The 17,917-nt window shown below is 61.0% G+C and overlaps 1 protein-coding gene across 10 annotated transcripts in view; it reads right to left on the reverse strand.

Annotated features, from left to right (window-relative positions):
• The window catches only part of FLT4 (fms related receptor tyrosine kinase 4), a 38,969-nt gene that overhangs the window by 5,847 nt on the left and 15,205 nt on the right, over positions 1 to 17,917 (reverse strand). For 3 of the 10 annotated variants that reach the window (XM_059416213.1, XM_059416212.1, XM_059416208.1), the window contains exons 5-29: positions 17,679 to 17,844; positions 17,379 to 17,518; positions 16,876 to 17,044; positions 16,480 to 16,597; positions 13,695 to 13,849; positions 13,411 to 13,573; positions 12,052 to 12,178; positions 10,909 to 11,017; positions 9,575 to 9,937; positions 9,149 to 9,295; positions 8,919 to 9,050; positions 8,628 to 8,734; positions 8,245 to 8,380; positions 7,715 to 7,819; positions 7,248 to 7,361; positions 7,015 to 7,103; positions 6,734 to 6,884; positions 6,111 to 6,205; positions 5,615 to 5,737; positions 4,424 to 4,535; positions 3,243 to 3,342; positions 2,823 to 2,928; positions 2,128 to 2,273; positions 1,017 to 1,137; positions 60 to 121 (exon numbers count right to left, since the gene is read on the reverse strand). In XM_059416213.1, coding sequence (XP_059272196.1) covers positions 60 to 121; positions 1,017 to 1,137; positions 2,128 to 2,273; positions 2,823 to 2,928; positions 3,243 to 3,342; positions 4,424 to 4,535; positions 5,615 to 5,737; positions 6,111 to 6,205; positions 6,734 to 6,884; positions 7,015 to 7,103; positions 7,248 to 7,361; positions 7,715 to 7,819; positions 8,245 to 8,380; positions 8,628 to 8,734; positions 8,919 to 9,050; positions 9,149 to 9,295; positions 9,575 to 9,937; positions 10,909 to 11,017; positions 12,052 to 12,178; positions 13,411 to 13,573; positions 13,695 to 13,849; positions 16,480 to 16,597; positions 16,876 to 17,044; positions 17,379 to 17,518; positions 17,679 to 17,844 — 3,356 coding nt within the window. Of the gene's footprint in view, positions 1 to 35; positions 122 to 1,016; positions 1,138 to 2,127; positions 2,274 to 2,822; positions 2,929 to 3,242; positions 3,343 to 4,423; positions 4,536 to 5,614; positions 5,738 to 6,110; positions 6,206 to 6,733; positions 6,885 to 7,014; positions 7,104 to 7,247; positions 7,362 to 7,714; positions 7,820 to 8,244; positions 8,381 to 8,627; positions 8,735 to 8,918; positions 9,051 to 9,148; positions 9,296 to 9,574; positions 9,938 to 10,908; positions 11,018 to 12,051; positions 12,179 to 13,410; positions 13,574 to 13,694; positions 13,850 to 16,479; positions 16,598 to 16,875; positions 17,045 to 17,378; positions 17,519 to 17,678; positions 17,845 to 17,917 lie in introns of all 10 variants that reach the window. The other 7 variants (XM_059416210.1, XM_059416209.1, XM_059416204.1 and 4 more) reach the window with 4 other exon arrangements.

Raw genomic sequence — 17,917 nt, forward strand, 5'->3', positions numbered from 1 at the left:
GCCCCTTGCAGGGAAAGAGGCTCTGGAAGCCCTACCTGAGCCCACTTTCTTGTCTGTACCTGCTCTCCAGCTGCTCAAACTCCTCGGAGGCCAGCACCATCCCACTGTCTGTCTGGTTATCCTGCGGGGAGAGAATAAGCCCGTCTGCAGGCAGCCCTCCCCCCCCAAGCCAGGACAGCATGGCACGGACCTCCGCGGCTGGTCTGACACCTGCCCTGTGGAAACAGATCAGAAAGCAGGTGTCCATTCCTTGCTGGAGCATGCAGGTGAGGGTCACACACCCCTGCCAGAGAGGGAGAAACTGAGGCTCAGGCTGCCGGCAGAGCAGGAACACAAGGAGAACAGGGAGCCTCTCGAAAGAATCTGGCAGCTTATGGTGTAAAAAAAAAATGGTCCTCATGGAGACACACTCCATATTTAATGGGGCTCTGTCACCCTTTAATGGTGTGTGACTTGGCTCCTGTCAGGGCTGGGAGACCCCAATGTATCCATCGGGCCCTGGGGGACATGAATCGGGGGCTAGCACTCGCTGACCAGGCCTGTCTGGAGAAAGTCCTGGGCAGGAAGGTTTCCAGCTGTAGACACTCGTACCAGGCTGAGTCTGTACTTTTGCAAAATAGACCCATGGGCTCCAGCCTCCCAGTGCCCGAGAGGCCCATTCTGCTTGAGCAGATCTGAGAACAACGCTATATCCCGTGCCCCCTATCCCGGCCTCCTTCTCAAGAGTCACCATCCCTTTCTCTTGGGCCACATGGCTTGGTGGCCACCAAAGGGAAGCTAATCCAACAACAACCATCTAGAAGGAGAAACTGTCTTTCCACTGGGTTTCTCTGCTGTGCAGAGGGAAGACCGGTAATGGGTGAGGAGGGCACGGGGAAAGCAGCCGAGACCCCAGTATGCCCATGTGCAATTTGGACTTGACATTTCAGTGTGGCAGCCTTTCCTGAGGTGGGCCTGGACCTCCTCCCAGCTGGGAAAGCCTGTTCTGTGTGCATAGTCCTGCCTGCCCCACTTACCACGGAGGCCTTGTAGATCGTCGGGGTCATGGGAAATTCTTCGAACGTCTTCATCCTGGAGGAGCCCTGCATCTGAGTCCCTCTTGCCAGGCACCCGGGAAAGGACACACAGTTATAGTATCTGTGGGGGGAAAACAGCCTGCTGAAGGAACATGCCCCAGAAAGCCCTCCTTACCTCTCCTTCTGCCCCCTCTCCTCCCAGAAGGACCTCAGGCCTGGGCTGTGAGTTGTGGGGCCTAGATCTGAGTGCTGGTCTGAGTTCTTCCCGGGGTGGTGGGGAGGAAATCCGCAGCCCTCCAGCACCCCCCTCCCCCACACCGTGCTGAACTGTCTCCTCTCCTGTGCAAGAGAAGAACACCTCCTGGGAAGGGTGTGGGAGGTGAGTGGAGTGCACCCAACCTGGGTGTGGCATGGGGGTTGGTGAGATGGATGGGGAACCCCTCTGTGCCAGCCACCCCCCGCCTGTGTGTGTGCATCTGTATGCCTTGGGTGGCTGGTGGAAGAAGGTTGGTGGGCACCTGCTAGCTGGCTGTTCCTGTCCCCCAGGCCCAGCCCTGCCCCCTCCGCTGTGGCACGAGGGGAAGTGGGTCTCAGAGCCCTTCTCTCGGCAACCCCAGTGGGAACACAAGTAGCCTTCCTGAAGTGTAGACAGCTGTGGGCAAGAGATGTCCAGATCTCTGGAAACTCAGGCTAAGTTCTAAATCCTGAATGCGGGTGGGTGGCTGGCCCATCCTCCTCCTGGGATCCCAAATGTCAAAGGGAGGAAGGGTTTTTGGGAGCCAGGAGTGCCAGATGCAGGGGAGGCTGCAGGGCCGAGAGAAGGTCTGAGGGGCTGCAGAGGAAGGCAAAGTCGCAGACTACATGGCCTTGGAGGGGGGCCCCAAGGCTCGCCAGGCCCCCCAGGGAGCCGCAGAACCCAGTATGTCCTTTAAATCACTGTGCTCTTTCCATTGGGGTACAGAGATCTCTCAAGGCCTTTTAGTTTGCTGTTCCTTGATGACTGGCGGCAATCAACTATGCTGCATCCAACCTGCTTTCTCCCTGTCCTGGTGGGGTTGGGGAGTGGGGGGTGGGGGCGCAGGATCCGGGAACCCCCGCGAGGGCGGCTGACCTGGCGGCCAGGCTGTGCCGGTGCAGGCTCGATGGGCTGTCCTCAGGGTCTGCCTCGGCCATGTGCAGGGCAGTGGTGGATGCTTGCAAGAAGCTGCCCTCATCCAAGCTCTGAGAGCCACAAGGGGCCATGCAGTCCTCCTCCTGCTGGCAGGAATGGCAGAGGCCCTGGGGGTCAGAGACCACTGTGCCCCTTTGTCCCCACCCCTGAGCTCAGGATTGCCGGTGGGGGTTGGTGGGGGGGCTCCTGACTGAGGAAGTTCTGCATTCCAAGGTGCCCTGGGGATTCAGTGAGCCAGTCCAGCAAATTCTCCCAACACGCGCCCCATTTACAAGCAGCAGGGTGCAGCAGGGGTCACCCTGATCCAGGGGCTCCCCTTCTGGCTTTTCCAGCTCCCAGGGCACCAGGTCAGCCCTGAGCTGGCTTTGCTCCCTGTGCCCCCAGTCACCCCAGGTGGAGGAGACAGAAGTCAAGGGTGGGAAGGGTGGGTGCGGGGGACAGTGCTGCAGGAAGCAGGAGGTGGAGGAACACATCAGCCTTCTCCCAGAGACAGGGGCTCCTTGCAAACTACCCCTCGACACAAAGACCACCCGGGGCTCCTCATGGCCAAAGATGGGCCCTGGCCAGTTGCTCAAGGGCCCTGGGGCTGCTGGCCAGAGGTTGTTGCAGCTAGACAGGGCGGGCAGAGGACTTACCTGTCGGCCCCCACCCTGCAGAAGGTCCCCCAGGATCTCCACCAGCTCTGAGAACGCAGGCCTCTCTTTGGGGTCCCCTGACCAGCAGCTTAGCATGATGGTGCGTCTGCGGGTAGAGCTGGCTGCTGGCCTGTGGTCTGAGCACGCCCGCACCCTGCACCAGCAGATCCCAGCTCCCCTGCCTAAACCCCATCCCCCGCCCCCCCACATCTGCCCACCCAGTCTCTTCTGTCCCAGGGGGCAAGGTGGAGGAGAGCTGTCTGTGGACCAGTGGGTGGGTCAGGGGTGAAGTAAGACACTTCATCTGCAGGTCTCTACCCCAACCCTGAGCCTGCACCCCCTCCCCACCCCTGCCCCCTGCCTGTGTACAGACCCCTCACCCATGGCAACCTTCCCCTCCATCTCCCTAGAGAAACTCACATGGCAGGAGTGGCTAACTCTGGGGCTCGCATCCGTGTGCCCTCCTTTAGCCGCTGGCAGAACTCCTCGTTGATCTGCACCCCTGGGTAGGGGGAGGCCCCTGAACAGGATGAGATAGGGGTGCGTGGGGAGAGGGCACTTGCTCTCAGCCCAGCAGCCCCCCTCAAACTGCTTCTCTCCTGCCCCCTATGGCAGGGACTGGTCCTGCTGCTCCCAGCACAGGACTAGGGTGGGGTGGGGGCCCACCAAGGCACTTCTGTCCCCCAATGATAGTTCTTCATTTGGTTAAAAGGGCCCCCAGGGCAAGCCCCACAGGATCAGGGCAATCCTCTGTTCTTTCCCTTGCTCCAAGCTCTGAGTGGCTCTCCAGGGACTCAGAGTACAGGTCCTCACCCAGGCCAGCTCACAGGGGTTGCAGGGACCCCCTTCCTCCCTTGTTGCACCTCCCAACGCCTCTTGCCCACAACCGGCCCACCTCTAACACGTGGGGACCAGGACCCTGGCTGTTCCCTCACCCTGACCTGCTGTCTTCTCCAGGTCACCCGCCCTCCCTGAGCCCCTTCCTCAGCTGGGTGCTCCCCTCTGGGTCACACATAGCCCTGTCCTCCCTGTGCCCTCCAGGCCCTGGCATCTGTACTGACAGCATTCATGGTGCTATATTAATTTCTCTGTTTGCTTCCTGCCCAGCTCTGTCTTAGCATGGGCTAAGCACCAGGCCTGCTTAGCACCAGGCTTCCTCCTGGTCTCCGTGGGGCCCTGGGGCCCACGTGGAGCTCTCATAAGTAGGTACACCTGTGAGTGAGCATCCAGTCTCTGCTGGATGCTCCCTGGCCCTTGAAGGCAGGAGCAGCCTTGCCATTGACAAACTGAGGGTTGGGGGGGGCTCATCCAGGGAGATAAACATCTGGGGACCGTGGCGATCCCGGCGACTGCCTGATAAACACAGGCTGGGCCCTGTCCGGTATCCGATGCCAGAGCCCACCACCCTGCAGAGGTGGCTTCCGGAAGGGGGGGTGTGGGGGCACATGCTGGAGGCAGAGGAGAGAGGTGGAGCTCTTGGACCACTTGCCATAGAAAGACCGCCTGCTGCAGGAGCAGCCCCCTGTTTCGCAAGCCTGGTGCTATGACCCCTGGCCTGGGATCCCACCTCTCCCCTCCCCCACAGCCTGCCCCACACTTACCCAGGGAGAAGATCTCCCAGAGCAGCACCCCAAAGGACCATACATCACTCTGTGTGGTGTACACCTTATCAAAGATGCTCTCAGGGGCCATCCACTTCAGGGGCAGCCGGGCCTGGGGAAGACGGAAGGAAGCATGTCTCCATGAGAAAGGGAAGAGAGGAAGAAGGACAGACATGTTGGTAGCTCCCCTGTACCCCCAGCCTGTCCAGAACTCTGGAGCCATACCCCAAGAAAGGCCTTGGGCCATATCTGCCCCTCGTGCCTTCAGAAGACTCTCACATTCTGCCCCTTCCGTGAAGGCTTCTGCCCCATTGTTGTTCTCCTGGGTCTGTCTGGGTCCCTTTCTTCCTGTGTGCTCTTTCGGGGGCGCACTCGGAAAGCCTCCCCCTCCAGACTCCAGACCCAGCCTCTGGAGGAATTGGGACCCTGCACCCCCTCACCGTTCCCACCTCAGCGGCTCACTTAGTCTGCACACAAGCTAGATGTCACTCCTGACTGCTCGTCCTGGGGCTCATGATGTGTCTTCCCCATTGCCTGTCTCTCTACCTCTTGGACCCTCTACTTGGGAGCCCTGAGGGCCCTGGCCCCTCCTGACTGGCCTCTGCCTTCCCCACCACACCCAGCACACCCTCTCGTCCTTCCTCGAAACCTGTAGAGGGCACTTCTGGAAGGCGCACCTGACTCTCCCATCCACCTACCTCCACTCACCTGTGAGATATAATGAAGTTCTAGGCTGTCAGGGTGGCCCACCTCATCCTAGACCCATCCTGCCCATTGCCCATCTCCCAAGCCTCTTCCTTCCTCCTCTGGGGCACAAACTCCCAATTAGCTTTGTGAGCTCATTCAAGTGCCTGCCTGACCATCTCCGAGCACCCTGCTCCCAGTACCCACATGCTTTTCTGTACCCACATGCCCCATGCGGGGTCTGCCTCTGATACCCAGCCCCTGTAGGGTAGGCATGCAGGGTAGGCATGTGGGGTCAGTCAGCATCCGCCTCATAGACAAAGCTCCAGCTGAAGCACCAGGGTCCTTGCTTGTCGGCTCCTGTCCCTACTCCCCCTGCCCCCATGTGCCCTGGTGGGGCCGTTCAGGTCCCTGTAGGGGTGGGCTCTCTGACCTTCCATGGAGATGGCTCTTGGATAGGAGGTCCATGCCCCCATCCCCAGCACTCCCTCCATGGCCTGCACTCACACTGCCCTTGCGCACGTAGTCTGGGTCTTTGTAGATGTCACGAGCCAGGCCGAAGTCACAGATCTTTACCACGTCGCATTCTGACAGCAAGATGTTCCGAGCAGCCAGGTCCCTGTGAATGCACTGGGGGGACGGTGGTGGTGGTGTGTGGGGGTAGGGAGCACAGGTCCCTGGGGCCCACCCATGCCTGACCACTGCTCTGTCACAGAGAGATTTCTATGCTCCCCCAGGACTCTCCGTGGTAAAGGTTCATGAAACAATGGAGACAGCAGAGGAGGCCGTGGGGTGGGACAGATGCCAAAGTCCCCTCTGCCACTGACTAGCTAGAGATCTCAGGGAATCACTTCCACACTCTGGGCTTTGTTTCTACCTCTGCAAAGTGGGAGAAACACGTGCTAACCACGGAATCACTCGAGGGTGAGCTAGGATAGGGCTTGCCTTGATATGCTGGTGGTCTGTACCCTCTCCCCTCCGAGGGGCCTGCTGGGGCAGTCACCTTGCGGGAGGCCAGGAACTCCATCCCTCGGGCCACCTGGAAGCTGTAGCAGATGAGGTCCTCTATGGTCAGTGGGCTCAGCCACAGGTCCTGGGCTGCACAAAGGAGCAAGTGAGGCTCAGGGGAGGTCAGCGGGGGGTGGGGGGGGTGGGGGGTGGTGAGGGGAAGACTCTTCCATGGCTCCCATCTTCTACCCTTCCCCAAAGGGAGCATTTGTTCACCACCCCTGGTGTACCCTCCTGGTGGGGCCCCTGAAGCCCCTGGAATTAGCTAACAAGCCTGTGAACCCCCTCTCCTGCTCCTCAGCATTGGGTCTCTGCAACACCCACTAACCACGCCCAGTGCCAGGAATCTTGTTGTGTCATTGGACCTTTGCACCTGCTGGTTCCGCCTGTCTGCTCCCACCCTCCTCCGGAAGACAAATGCCTAGATAGCCAGTGATGCCCAATCCAACGCCAAACGCCTCCGTGGAAACTGTCCCTGTGGTGTCCTCCCTTCCAGAGGAAAAGCCCATTGCACACTCTTCCAGGTAAGCCCCTCCAGGAGAGTCCCAGGCCAGCTTCTCCCCCAGTCCCCTGATCAGCCAGACCTCTTTGGGCGAGGGGAAACCAGGCTCTTCTTACCTTCTTGGGCCGGAGGGGCCCGCCCAGCCCCGCCCTTGCCCATCAGGAGCCGGGAGAGGAGGGCCCGCTCGGTGCTTCCCGGCCTCCTCCGGTCCGCTTTGGCACCTTCCACCATGGCTCGAAAGCGCCTTCGCTGCTCAGGGGACTTCTCCTGCCAAGGCAAAAGTGGGTCCGAGAGCGGCTCCGCCACCCACAGCAGAGGCACCCCCGCCTCACCAGCCCACCCTGGCGAACTGTGGGCTCCCGGCAGAGCTCGGGCCAGTCGCAGGGCCGCCACTTACCGCATAGGGGCTGAAGGCCTCCCGCTTGGCGCGCAAGAAGTTGGAGAGATTGCCATACTTGCAGAACTCCACGATCACCATGAGGGGGCCTGGGGCAGGGCAAGAGCCATGGGCTTGGGAACCGAGGCCAGGCGGGAGGGCCGGCACCGCAGTAACGCCCCGCCCCCGGCCCCGCCCCCACACAGCCCAACAGGCCCCTCCCGCCGGGGAGCCGGGGGCCGCGAGCTACTTACCATTCGGCTTGGTGCACGCTCCCAGGAGGTTGACTACATTGAGGTGGTTACCGATGTGGATTAGGATCTTGAGCTCCGACATCAAGGCTCGATGTTCGCTAGCTGTGGCACCCTCTGGAGGGGACATGGGTGCTTCGCGTGGGGCTGGGCCCGCCGCGCGCAGCACCCCCCCACCCCCGTCCCTGCGCGTCCCTCCTCCCGGCCACCGACTCTGCTAAGAGGCAGCTAGAGATCATGCCCGTGGGGGCGTAGGGTCCCCAACTCTTCCTGCTCGCCTCTTTGAGGCTGGGGTTTCAGGTGGAATTGGGAAGAATCCCCCAGAAATGAGCCCAGGGCCTCCATGAAGAACTCTGCACGAGACTGGCTCTGACCGTCAGTTTCCCCTCCCGAAGCACAGCCCCGCCAGGCCACCCACAGTCGTTACCCCCGCCACTCCCACCGCCCCCTCCACCCGCTGACCCCCACACCTTTCAGCATTTTCACAGCCACAGTGTCACAGCTGCTGCCCTTGTGGATTCCAAAAGCAGAGGCTTCCACCACCTTACCGAAGGCTCCATGGCCAAGGACTCTCCCTGTGGGGGCAGGGACCCGGGTCCAGGTGAGCTGTGTAAGGGCGAGGGTGAAGAGGGACGGGCAGCAGGGGCCACCCGCGACAACTGCCAGGAAGGAAGGCCCAGGAGGGGGAGGAAACTCGGGGGCCTCTCTGCCAAACAGGAAGAGCAGGGAGAGCAGGAGCGGGCATTGAGGGAGAGGAGAAGCAGACAGGAAGGCCTGCATCCTCTCCCAGCAGGTGTGATGGGCCCGCCCTGCTCCGAGCAGCAGGAAGTGACCCCGGGGGGCCTGAGAACTTGATCCTGGCTCCAGTTCTTGGGATGCCTGCCCAGATGGGCAGGGCAGGCCAGGTGGGAGCCAGGTCTGCCTGGGATGGAAGGATTTCAGCACTTCGGAGGGAAGCGGTCTCTGCAGGCGGGTGGGGCGGGCTGGGTGATGGCCTCACCAAGATGCAGCCGCTCCCGGGGGAACTCCCACTGGCTGGCGTCATAGGACAGGTATTCACACTGCTCCTCTAGAGGCACCTCCCCGGGGTCCATGATGATGGACAGGTAGCCCGTCTTGATGTCTGCGTGGGCTGGCTGGGTTGGGGGGTGGGGCAACTAATTGATGGGGCCATACCATGGTCTTGGGTAAGACTTCCCCCAGGACAGATGGGACCTCCTTTGGGACTCTCTGGCAAGGTGGGGACCAACAGACTGACCACCTCTAGTCATGTAGGAGCCCAGCATAGAGGGGTCAGAAAGGCTTCCCAGGTGAGGTTTCCAGGTGAGCCAGGGCATACAGAGACCCCACAAGGAGAGGATCAGTTGGGGGAGGAGCACTCACCCTCCTCATGTTACAGAAGATGAGGAGGAGGAGGACCCAGAAGAAGACAGCAATGACACCAGTGCCAACGAGGATCACGATCTCCATGCTACCTTTATCCTCAGAGCCTGAGTGGACAGAAAGGGGCGAGCCTGTGTGTGTGTGCACGTGTTAGGGGCAAGAGGGTGCACTCTGCGATGAGCTCCCCTTCTGGTGGGCACCACTTGGGGGAGGTGGCTATGAGAAGGTGCCAAGTGCAGGGGTGGGGTGGGGAGGGCAGGTGGGTGGAAGGGCGCCCGGGAGAGGCCGGACCTTCCACAGCCACGCTGGCAGAGGAGTTGACGCAGCCCTTGGCGTTGCACACGCTGCACAGATAGCGGCCCGCGTCCTCCTCACGCACACGCTGTATGCTCAGCTTCTGGTTCGAGTCCGCCAGGTCTATTCCTGTAGGGGATGGCGTGTCGCCTGGAGTTCAGATGGGTCTGGGGCCTTGACCCGGCCAGCCTCCGCACCCTGCCCTTCGCCCGGGTCCACCACCCTACCAGACTCTTCCTCCAGCAGCCTCTCATCTTTGTACCACAAGATGCTGGGCACGTGCGCCCCCGCCACTGGGCACCGCATCTCCAGGGAGTCACTCACGTTCACCAGCAGGTCCGTCAAGTTCTGCGTGAGACGTGGGACTTCCAGGGCTGGGGGTGGCGGTGGACAGGGAGCTAAGTGGAGTTGCAGAAAGCAGGAGGACATCCCTCTAGGGCTGGGAGCACAGTGGGGAGGGATTGCGCCAAGCTCTAGGAAGGATCGGGTTTGAGCGCAGGGCCGGGAGGGCTGTGGACCTCCACAGCATGGGTGGGGTTGGGTAGGACCCTCCTGCAAGTTCAGGCTCCAGGAGTGGCAGCCCAGGTGAGCTCTGGGAGGGGAGAAAGTTTCCTTTCTTGGGAAGCGCTGCCAGCCCTCCCCTACTGCCTCACCCTGCACTGACAGGTACTTCTTGTGGCAGTGCTTGTCGTGGCTGCGGCGGTCCTGCACCTCGCATACATAGTCGCCCTCATGTTCAGGTGCCACGCTGGGGATGGTCAAGGTGAGCGTGGCGTGGCGTGCGTCTGGCTCTGCCTCCTCCAGGTGGGCGGCCAGAGGCGTAGCGAAGAGGTGCACGTTCTTGCAGTCAAGCAGCAGCGGGTTCCCGTGGGCGTCGTGCAGTGTGGACAGGTTGAGGCGGTACCAGCGCATTTGCTCGTAGGTGTAGTTGTCAGACCGGCAGCTCAGGCGCACCTTCTGGCCCTCTAGGGGCTCCTCCGATGGCTCGGATTTTATGCTGAAGCCATCGGGGATGTCTGGGGGTGGAGGGCAGGCGAGGGAGGAGGCAGCTCTGTGACAATGCCCTCCACCCCCTGATTTTGCTCACCTCTCTGCCTGCCGTTTGGCTTGCTCTCCCATGCCCGACTGCCTTTGGACTCACTTTGCTCTCAACCAGAGCATGCATCACATGTACCTGGGCTGGGTACCCTCCTCCAAGGAGCCCTCTTCACCCCTGTTCTCCCCAACACTGACCAATGGGACCTGCTCCCTGCAGTCAGCCCCACGGACTCCTCCAGTCTCACCTTCTAGCCCTCTACAGGACATGCCCCATATCCTCCCCGGAGCCCAGACGATCAGTGCGGTCCCTGTCAGCACATTTGGTGCGGTCCTGTCCCACCCTCCCTTGCTGCTGACCACACTCCACCATTGTCCTCTCCCGAATATAATCTTATCCTTCCATTAGTTTGTGGCAATGCCTCGCTCCTGATTTCCTTTTGTCCATCTGATCACACTCCTTGTTGGGCTCCTGTGGAGTCCTCTCCCCGCTGCCTCTGTCCCCATGTCTCATCTATGCTCCTGGGCCCAGTGACTGCCTTTAATGGGCTTCTTAGCTTTCCTGGGGTCACTAAAACATTTGAACATCAGAAGAAGCTCTGGGCCTTTTCCCCAGTAAAAGTGTACCTGTGTGTCAGTTGCTGTGTTGAAAAGGGAGTGGGTGGGAGATGGAACCACAGGAATGGAAGGGATGGAAGGGCACTAGTGGGGATGTACCTCCAGGGCTGGGGGCAGAGTGTGCCCCTCTATCCCATTGCACCAGCACCCTGGTCCATGTGCTAATGACCTCCAAATCTATCCCTCCCTCTGAGACTAAGGAGCCTAGTGTCCCACATCTTCGGGAACTCAGTGGGCCCAACCTGACCTCACGGTCCTCTCCCAGGCCTTCTCTCTGGCCTTCTGCTCCCACTGGTTCCCAACCTCCACCCCCCGCCCCTGCCCGTTCACTCACTGGTCACATAGAAGTAGATGAGCCGCTCATCCTGGCCCACTTTGTTGAAGACCACACACTTGTACATGGCAGACACATTGGCGTTCTGGATCACTAGCTTGCTCACCGTCTATGCAAAGCATGAGCACAGGGCTCCATTTCCTGCCCAAGCTCCTCCCACCCTGACCGTCCTTCCTTTCTGCAGGGAGGAGTGGGGCTAACTGAGGCCTCCAGCTCAAGAGGACCAAAGCTCAGAGACAGGACCAGAGGCAGTGAGGTTGGGCGCAGAAGGGAAAGGCCTTGCACAGTAAGGGGGGCTTTCTGAAAACATCAGGGACATGGCTAGTAACAGCAGGCTTAAGCTGTGGCTGAGGTCAGAGGGGCAACATCAGGCAGGCTTCTGGTTATGGATGGGCTTGGGCTGTGGCCGCGTTGAGCAGGGGACAGGCCCAGCCTAGAAATGGGGCAGTCCAAGCCAGGTTTAAGATTCGGGGTTTAGAGTAAGGCTGGTCATTCACCCAAGGCACATTCACCCCAGGGCGGCTCACGGCCCCTCTCTCAAGGCCTGGGTGGTGGCCAGGAAATGGGATGGGTCGCAGGTCTCCCGAAGGATTCTGGCCTGGGGAGTAGGACTCTTGGAGGCAGGGGGAGGAGAGAGGGCCACAGGCCCTGCCTACCACCAAACAACCCCCCCACCCCACCCGATTCCAAGCTGGGCACATCCTGGCCAGGCCTGGAACAGGAAGAGGCTCTGGAGGTGTGTAGGAAAACAGGAAGTGACTGTAGGAAGTGGGTGCCTTTGTTCAGTCCCCTACCCCGCCTGGCCTCTTCTAGGCATTGCCCCCAGGCTGCACCCAGCAGCTCCGTTGCCTTCGGAGGGGACCTGGCTGGCCCCAGGCCTGACCTTCCCAGCCTTGGAGCCTGTGGGTAGCTGGGGCCCGGGGCCTGGCCAGGCTCCCTTCAACCTAAGCTTTCCAGTCTGGGAAGCAGCTGGAGATCCGGCCCTCTGCATCCACATGCAGGAAGGGGAGCTGAGGCCCAGGACACTGCAGAAAGACCACCAACTCTCCGAGCTCTGCAGCCTGGTCGAGATGGAGACAGCCCGGAGAGGGCCCCTTCCTGCCTCCCTTCTGCTTCCCCGTCAGAGGCACGGCTGGTGCCTACCTTATTCTTCCCTTCCACAAACTCGGTCCACGTGTCCAGGCTTTCAATGGGGTTCACGGCATCCTGCGTGGTCACTTCTCTCCAGTCCCGACACTGTGGCATGTGGTCTCTCTGCTGCCGCCGGCTGCTAGGAACAGCGTGTCGGTTGAGGACTGCCGGACACAGCCTTCCCCAGTAGGCAGGAGCTCACACCTGTGGCTCTGCGGTTCCCCTCTGGACTCACGATGTGCCCCTTCCTGCAAAGTCCACCTAGATCTCCCAGGGGCAGTGGAGTCACCTCTCCTGTTCCAGAAGCCCTCTCTCTCCTCCTCCCAGAGCTGCAGCCCCTTCCTGGGCTGGGTGTGACCCCTGCACTTTTGGTCTCTTGTTGAGCCATGGGTCTGGGGTTCCCAGGGAGACTCTTGTCTGCCCCCAGCAGAGCAGTGCAGGACCCCAGAGTTCTGTCCATTGGCACAGAGCATAAAGGTAGAGCATCAGAGGGAAGCCAATTTGGAAGTGTCTGGTGGTCTAGAAGAATCTCTTATGAGCCTTAGGTGTAACAGGCCAGCCCTACAGAGCCTCTTCCTCTTCTGTGATGGGGCTACGGCCCGTCTCCGGTTGTAGCTTGTAGCTGTTTGCTTCCTCCTTGGGTCCCGAGCATCCATCCTTGCCCAGGCTGTGCCCCTCTACCCAACCCACAAGGTTCTCTAGCTGAACAGCAAATGCAACCCTCCCACTCCCCCAACTCAGTGCCCTTCACTGCTCCTAATGCCCTCCAGATCTCTGGCCACCTTGGCACCCTCCTCTCCCATCCCCTGCTGGCCAAGCTGTCCCTGCTCAGAGCATACTCCTGGGCCTGTCTGTCCTGGTGGCACCCAGCTCAGCACAGGGGAGCATGGTCCAGCAGGCCCAGCGGTGGGGCAGGCTCTGCAGCTTACAGCTGTGACCTGGGGAAAGGCAGGTCCCCGCTCTGACCCTCCATTGCCTCCTCTATGAGCTATCATCGTAAACAGGGCTCAGGAGAAGCTAACTGGGCATGGGTGGTGTGTCACTGGGCTCAGTACAAGCCTCATAAAACTGGCTCAGGGACACCCACTTGGAGCCTCATTCCTGTGGCCCCCTGGATGATGCAATTATGTGTCCTAGGGGCTTAACTTTCAAGTGGGGGTTGGGTGGGGGCCGCACCATGCCCAGTGTCCAGCCCAACCTGACCCATGCTAGGGGGAGGTGAGGCGAGGTCAGGGATGGGCTCTTGTTGAATTGCCGTAGGTTCCAGCTTAGAGCAGGGCTCTGGGAAGGAGTGGGGGCTGGGAGTGGGGCTCTCAGCCAAGGTTGGGGATGGGGCCGGGAAGCGGGAAGGAACAGGCTGGAGCCACTCACAGGCTGCGCTGGGCGAAGGCCTTGCAGGGAGTCCATGGTCGCCAGTGCCACTGGACGCTGAGAGGAGGGGGGACCCCGTAGGCGGTGCAGGTGAGGGCCTGGCGACTGTGGCGGGAGTAGGTGCTGGGGGAGGAGGCCTCCTTCTCATGGATGTGGGGTGGCACTGGGGGCATAGGCAGACAGCAGGTCATTAGGCCCCTGCGTACCACCCGCCACCCCCTGGCATCCCCTCTTCCAGCTTGCTCTTCTTTTCCCTCCCCTCCATCCCCCTTCCCCCCCCTTACCATTTACCACCAGCTCCAGGCTGATGTTGCGCCTCAGGCCGGCCGCGGAGTTCCACAGGGCCAGGGTGTAGGTGCCCGCGTTGGCCTCCGTCACCTCCTTTAGTACCAGGGCATGCGGACTCTGGCGCCCGGACACTGACTTTCTGTCCTTGTACCTGGCACAGGAAGGGAGTTCAGTGGACTGCATGGACCAGGCTCCTGCCCCATCCTGGTGTGCCTTCCCTGCCACAGCCAGGCCCCAACAAGGGCAGCGACCATGCTGTCAGGGGAGGCAGGAGGAGGCTGCGAGTCCCCATGGGCCTAGCTCCAGCGAGCAGCCCCTCCTGCACCAGACTAGGCGAGGGTTGGGGCTGGAGCAGCTGGATCCGGACTGGAGAGCTATGGGGATGGGATGGTCTGCAGGCCTGCCCTGGTCTCACCGTGCCTGCAGGCTCAGGACTGGCTACCATGCCCAGTATGCCCTGTCTCTCACTGTGGTGTGTGTGGGAAGGATTGGAGGTGCAGTCCCCCTGCAGCACGGTCCAGACCCTTACCCCATGGGGGAGGGCCCTGCCTCACTTTCTGAGCCCAGCTCTGCCCTTCCTGGAGCTTTTCAGATACAGGAACTTCTTGCTGTCCTCACACCTGGGGCCTGGGCACTCGCTGTCCCCTCCTCGCTTGGATGCCCAGTCCTCTAGACACATGTATGGCTCCCTCTCTCCTATATGGAGAGCAACGTTAGAGCAGCGTTTCCCTACCGCCCTAGGAACCAGCTCCTGCCCTCTGCTCTTCTTCTACCTGCCTGCCCACAAGCACCCTGGTTTTCATGCATGTGTCTGCAGACCATTTGTCTCCCCTAAGGTGCAGAGACTGTCCCTGTACTGCCCTTGCCTACACAGCAGTACCTGCAGTGCCTACCCATATGTAAACAAATGCACGTGCAAATACATGGCCTTACACCCCAAACCCGGGCCTGAGCTGGGGGGCACAGCACAGCCATTCTGCAGCCTGGGCTCCACCTGGAAATGGTCCTCCCTCAGACAGAGGTCTTCCCCCGCATTCAGCCAGGGAGCCGCGGGAGAGGCACACCCTTTGTCAGAGACCAACAGGAAGATGTCAGGGAGAGACCTGACTCATCTGGGGTCCCACACAGGGCAGGTCAGAGCAGGCCTGAGGCTGTGGAGTCCGCAGGGCTCTGCTGCAGACTTCTGAGTCCACCACCTGCTGTGTCAGTGATCCCATGCCAACCCCTTCATGTCCCCGAGCCCCCAGGGTCCTCTTCTGAAGACTGGGGAAGCAAAATGAACTTTCTTGCCAGGGTCGTGAGGTTTAACTGAGCATTTAGTGTGAGCCCTGCTCCAGCCACAAGCTCTAGCAGCGGAGGACCAGCCTGGCTAGCTGTCCACTAGCTCTCCATCCATTCACTTATAACCATCACACACTTGACTTGAAGAGAGCCCTGTGAGGCTGTGGGGGCTACTAGTCCCTGGGGCCAGTGTCTCAGTGGACAGTGACCTGGCCAAGTGCATCTTGGAGGTCGGTGTTGGTCGAGGGAGAGGAGAAAAGCCAGAGGCAGTGGGAATGGTGAGAAGGCCCCAGCTGCTTGAGCATCAGGCCTGGGTCAGACCCCAGATGCAGCAGAGCTGGGGAAAGCAGAGCCTCCCAGAGCAGCTGAGTCCTGCTGGCCTTGGAGGGCAGGAGACAGAGTCCCAGGGGTCTCCAGGAGGCTGACATGCAAGGGAGGGTCCAGGCTGCTCCCGGCCCCCCAAATGTTGGCTCTGTATCAGGTACCTCCAATGGACCCCAAAGCCTGTGGCCTCAGAGGAAGGTTTTTTCCAGGCCAGGCCTGGGGCATCCTGAGGCCCTCCCAGGAGGCAAGCCAGCACAGTGAGACTGAGAATATCTGGGCCTCTGCTTGCTCAGCCCTAGGCTTTTTGAAAAGGTCATCCTGCCTGGAGGGAGGGACGTACCCCAGGCTGGGAAGGGCAGGGAAAGATGAGGCAGAGCCCTAGCAGGGGGCTTGGAATTCCGGTAGGAAAGCCCTCTCCCCTCTCCCACCTCTCTTTCCTTGTCTGCACCATGGGGGTCAGGCTAGAGTGTGATAGCCCAGCACTGGACCACACTGAGGGTTCCAATGACCTGAGGGTGTGTGTGGGGTGCTATGCCAACCCGAGCTCTTAGAGAGCTCTCGGGGAGCACCTAGCAAGTGTGGAGCCACCACGGAGGGATCCCCCTTCACTGACCCTTGGTACACCCCGTAGGGGAAATCTTACTGTCAGGTCACAGGCCAGAGCTGGGGCCCTAGAGCCTGCGGGCCTCCTGGAAAGTTTTGCTTTCTGCCACACAGCTCAGGCTCAGCCCAGAGCCTGACTCTACAACACTTTGTGGAACCTGTGGCATCTCCGAACTTCGGGGTAGGAGGGCCCTGGTTGGGGGGCGGGCAGCAACGTGTTCAGAGGGGGCCTGAGGAGCCCAAAGCTGCTGCTGCAGGCTGGGCCAGAGCCTCAGGACATCCTCCTGCTGGTGGGGCCCTCTGAGATACTCAGCAGGAGCAGGGATGGGTTAGAGGAAGTCCTGCAGAGCGTCCATCATGCCCTCACACGATGCCAGCTTGCACAGTGTCATAGCAAGATAACTTTCCCTCTGGCTTAAATGCTGTATCAGGTGCACATTCCTTAGAGTGTCTTCAGGGGTCTCAGGACATGGAGCCTCGTAGTGGGGGAGGCTGCCCTTCCCGCCCTGTGGTCTGTTCTCATTCTGGGCCTGGGGGGGTTCTTGTGAGAGGGGCAGGGGCCAGGGCTGGTACCATTGGAACTCTGGCGGGGGGTACGCCGCTAGCTTCACGGGCAGCTTCACCAGTTCGTCTCCTGCTGTGGCCTCCAGGACCGGACCCTTGAGCCACTCGACGCTGATGAAGGGCTTTTCTGCCGGATGGGAGGCATCCATGTAAGGCCGGGCCTGGAGTCACTGACCTACCCCTGCCCAGGGACTCCCAGCCACGGTCCAGCAGCCCCAGGCACCAGACAATTTGCAGACCCGGCTTGCCCTGCCCTCTGGGGGCCCTGTCATTGCCCTCCCTTCCCTCTGGCTGGACTCCGCCCTGCTCAGGGGCGCCCTGCGCTCTGACCACCCCCCCACAGTGCACAGGGACCCTTGTTCCCAGGGCCTGATGACGGACACCCCGCCCAGCCCCAGGCGGTACCGTGCACAATGACCTCGGTGCTCTCCCGGAATCGCTGGATGCCGTTGTTGGCTTCGCACACGTATGGGCCCAGATCGTGCTGGCTGACGTTGTGGATGGTCAGGATGCTGGAGAGCTCTGTATGAGTCTGCTGGGAGCGCCGCTCTGGCACCCACTTACCCCGCTCTGCCTACCCACACCCAGGGAAGCCCAGGGTCAGAGCCGTCGGGCTCTGGAAAAAATAGCACCAAGGGCACATACCCCAGCCCAGCTGTGGCTCTGGAAGCCTTGGACCTGGACCCAGAATGTTCCTTGGGGTAACCCCTTTCATCCGACAGGGGGTCTTTGGGAAGGACTGGGTCCACACCTCTTCTATTCAGAGGCCAGTGTGCACCAAGCAGGTGGGAGGTGTGTGGGCAGTGAGGGGGACTCCTGCAGACAGTGTGGGCATAGGACAGGTATAGGCAGGGATGAGGCCTCTGGGGGTGGTTCCAGTGTGGCCCTGCAGGGGCTGTTGGCTTCACCTGCTTCCCTGGATAGTCCCAGTCGAAGGTGACGCCCGAGTTGAACTCGGCCCACACGGTGCAGTTCAGGACCAGCTTTTCTCCGACCAGCAGCTCCAGCGACTTCTTGGGGAACAGCTGGATGTCATAGAGCTCATTGCCTGGTGACACAAGCACAGTGACCCCTAGGGCCCTCACGGGATGGTGGGCACACAGAGCACAGGGCACAGGGTGCCCGCAGAGGTCAGCTGCGGCTCCGATGGCCCCATCCCTGGGATTTGGGGGACGCCCCATCATCCTCCTGCTCCGGGCAGCCCGTACCTGTGATGTGCACGAGGAAGGGGTTGGATAGGAAGTCCTGGCCACCCCAGGTGGTCTCACACTGCAGGTAGAGGGCGTCCCGCAGCAGCGGTGTGGGCACGCGCATTCCCCTGCGGTCATCCCAGACCACCTCCTGCCCGTCGGGCCGCAGCACTGAGCTTTGCTGCTGGGACATGGTGGCTCTCAGGGCCCTTTCTCCTGGCCAGACCCACGGCCACCTTTCCCAGGGACAGGATGGG

Source organism: Mustela nigripes, chromosome 12 (assembly GCF_022355385.1).
Source record: "Mustela nigripes isolate SB6536 chromosome 12, MUSNIG.SB6536, whole genome shotgun sequence".
NCBI classification, from domain to species: Eukaryota; Metazoa; Chordata; class Mammalia; order Carnivora; family Mustelidae; genus Mustela; species Mustela nigripes.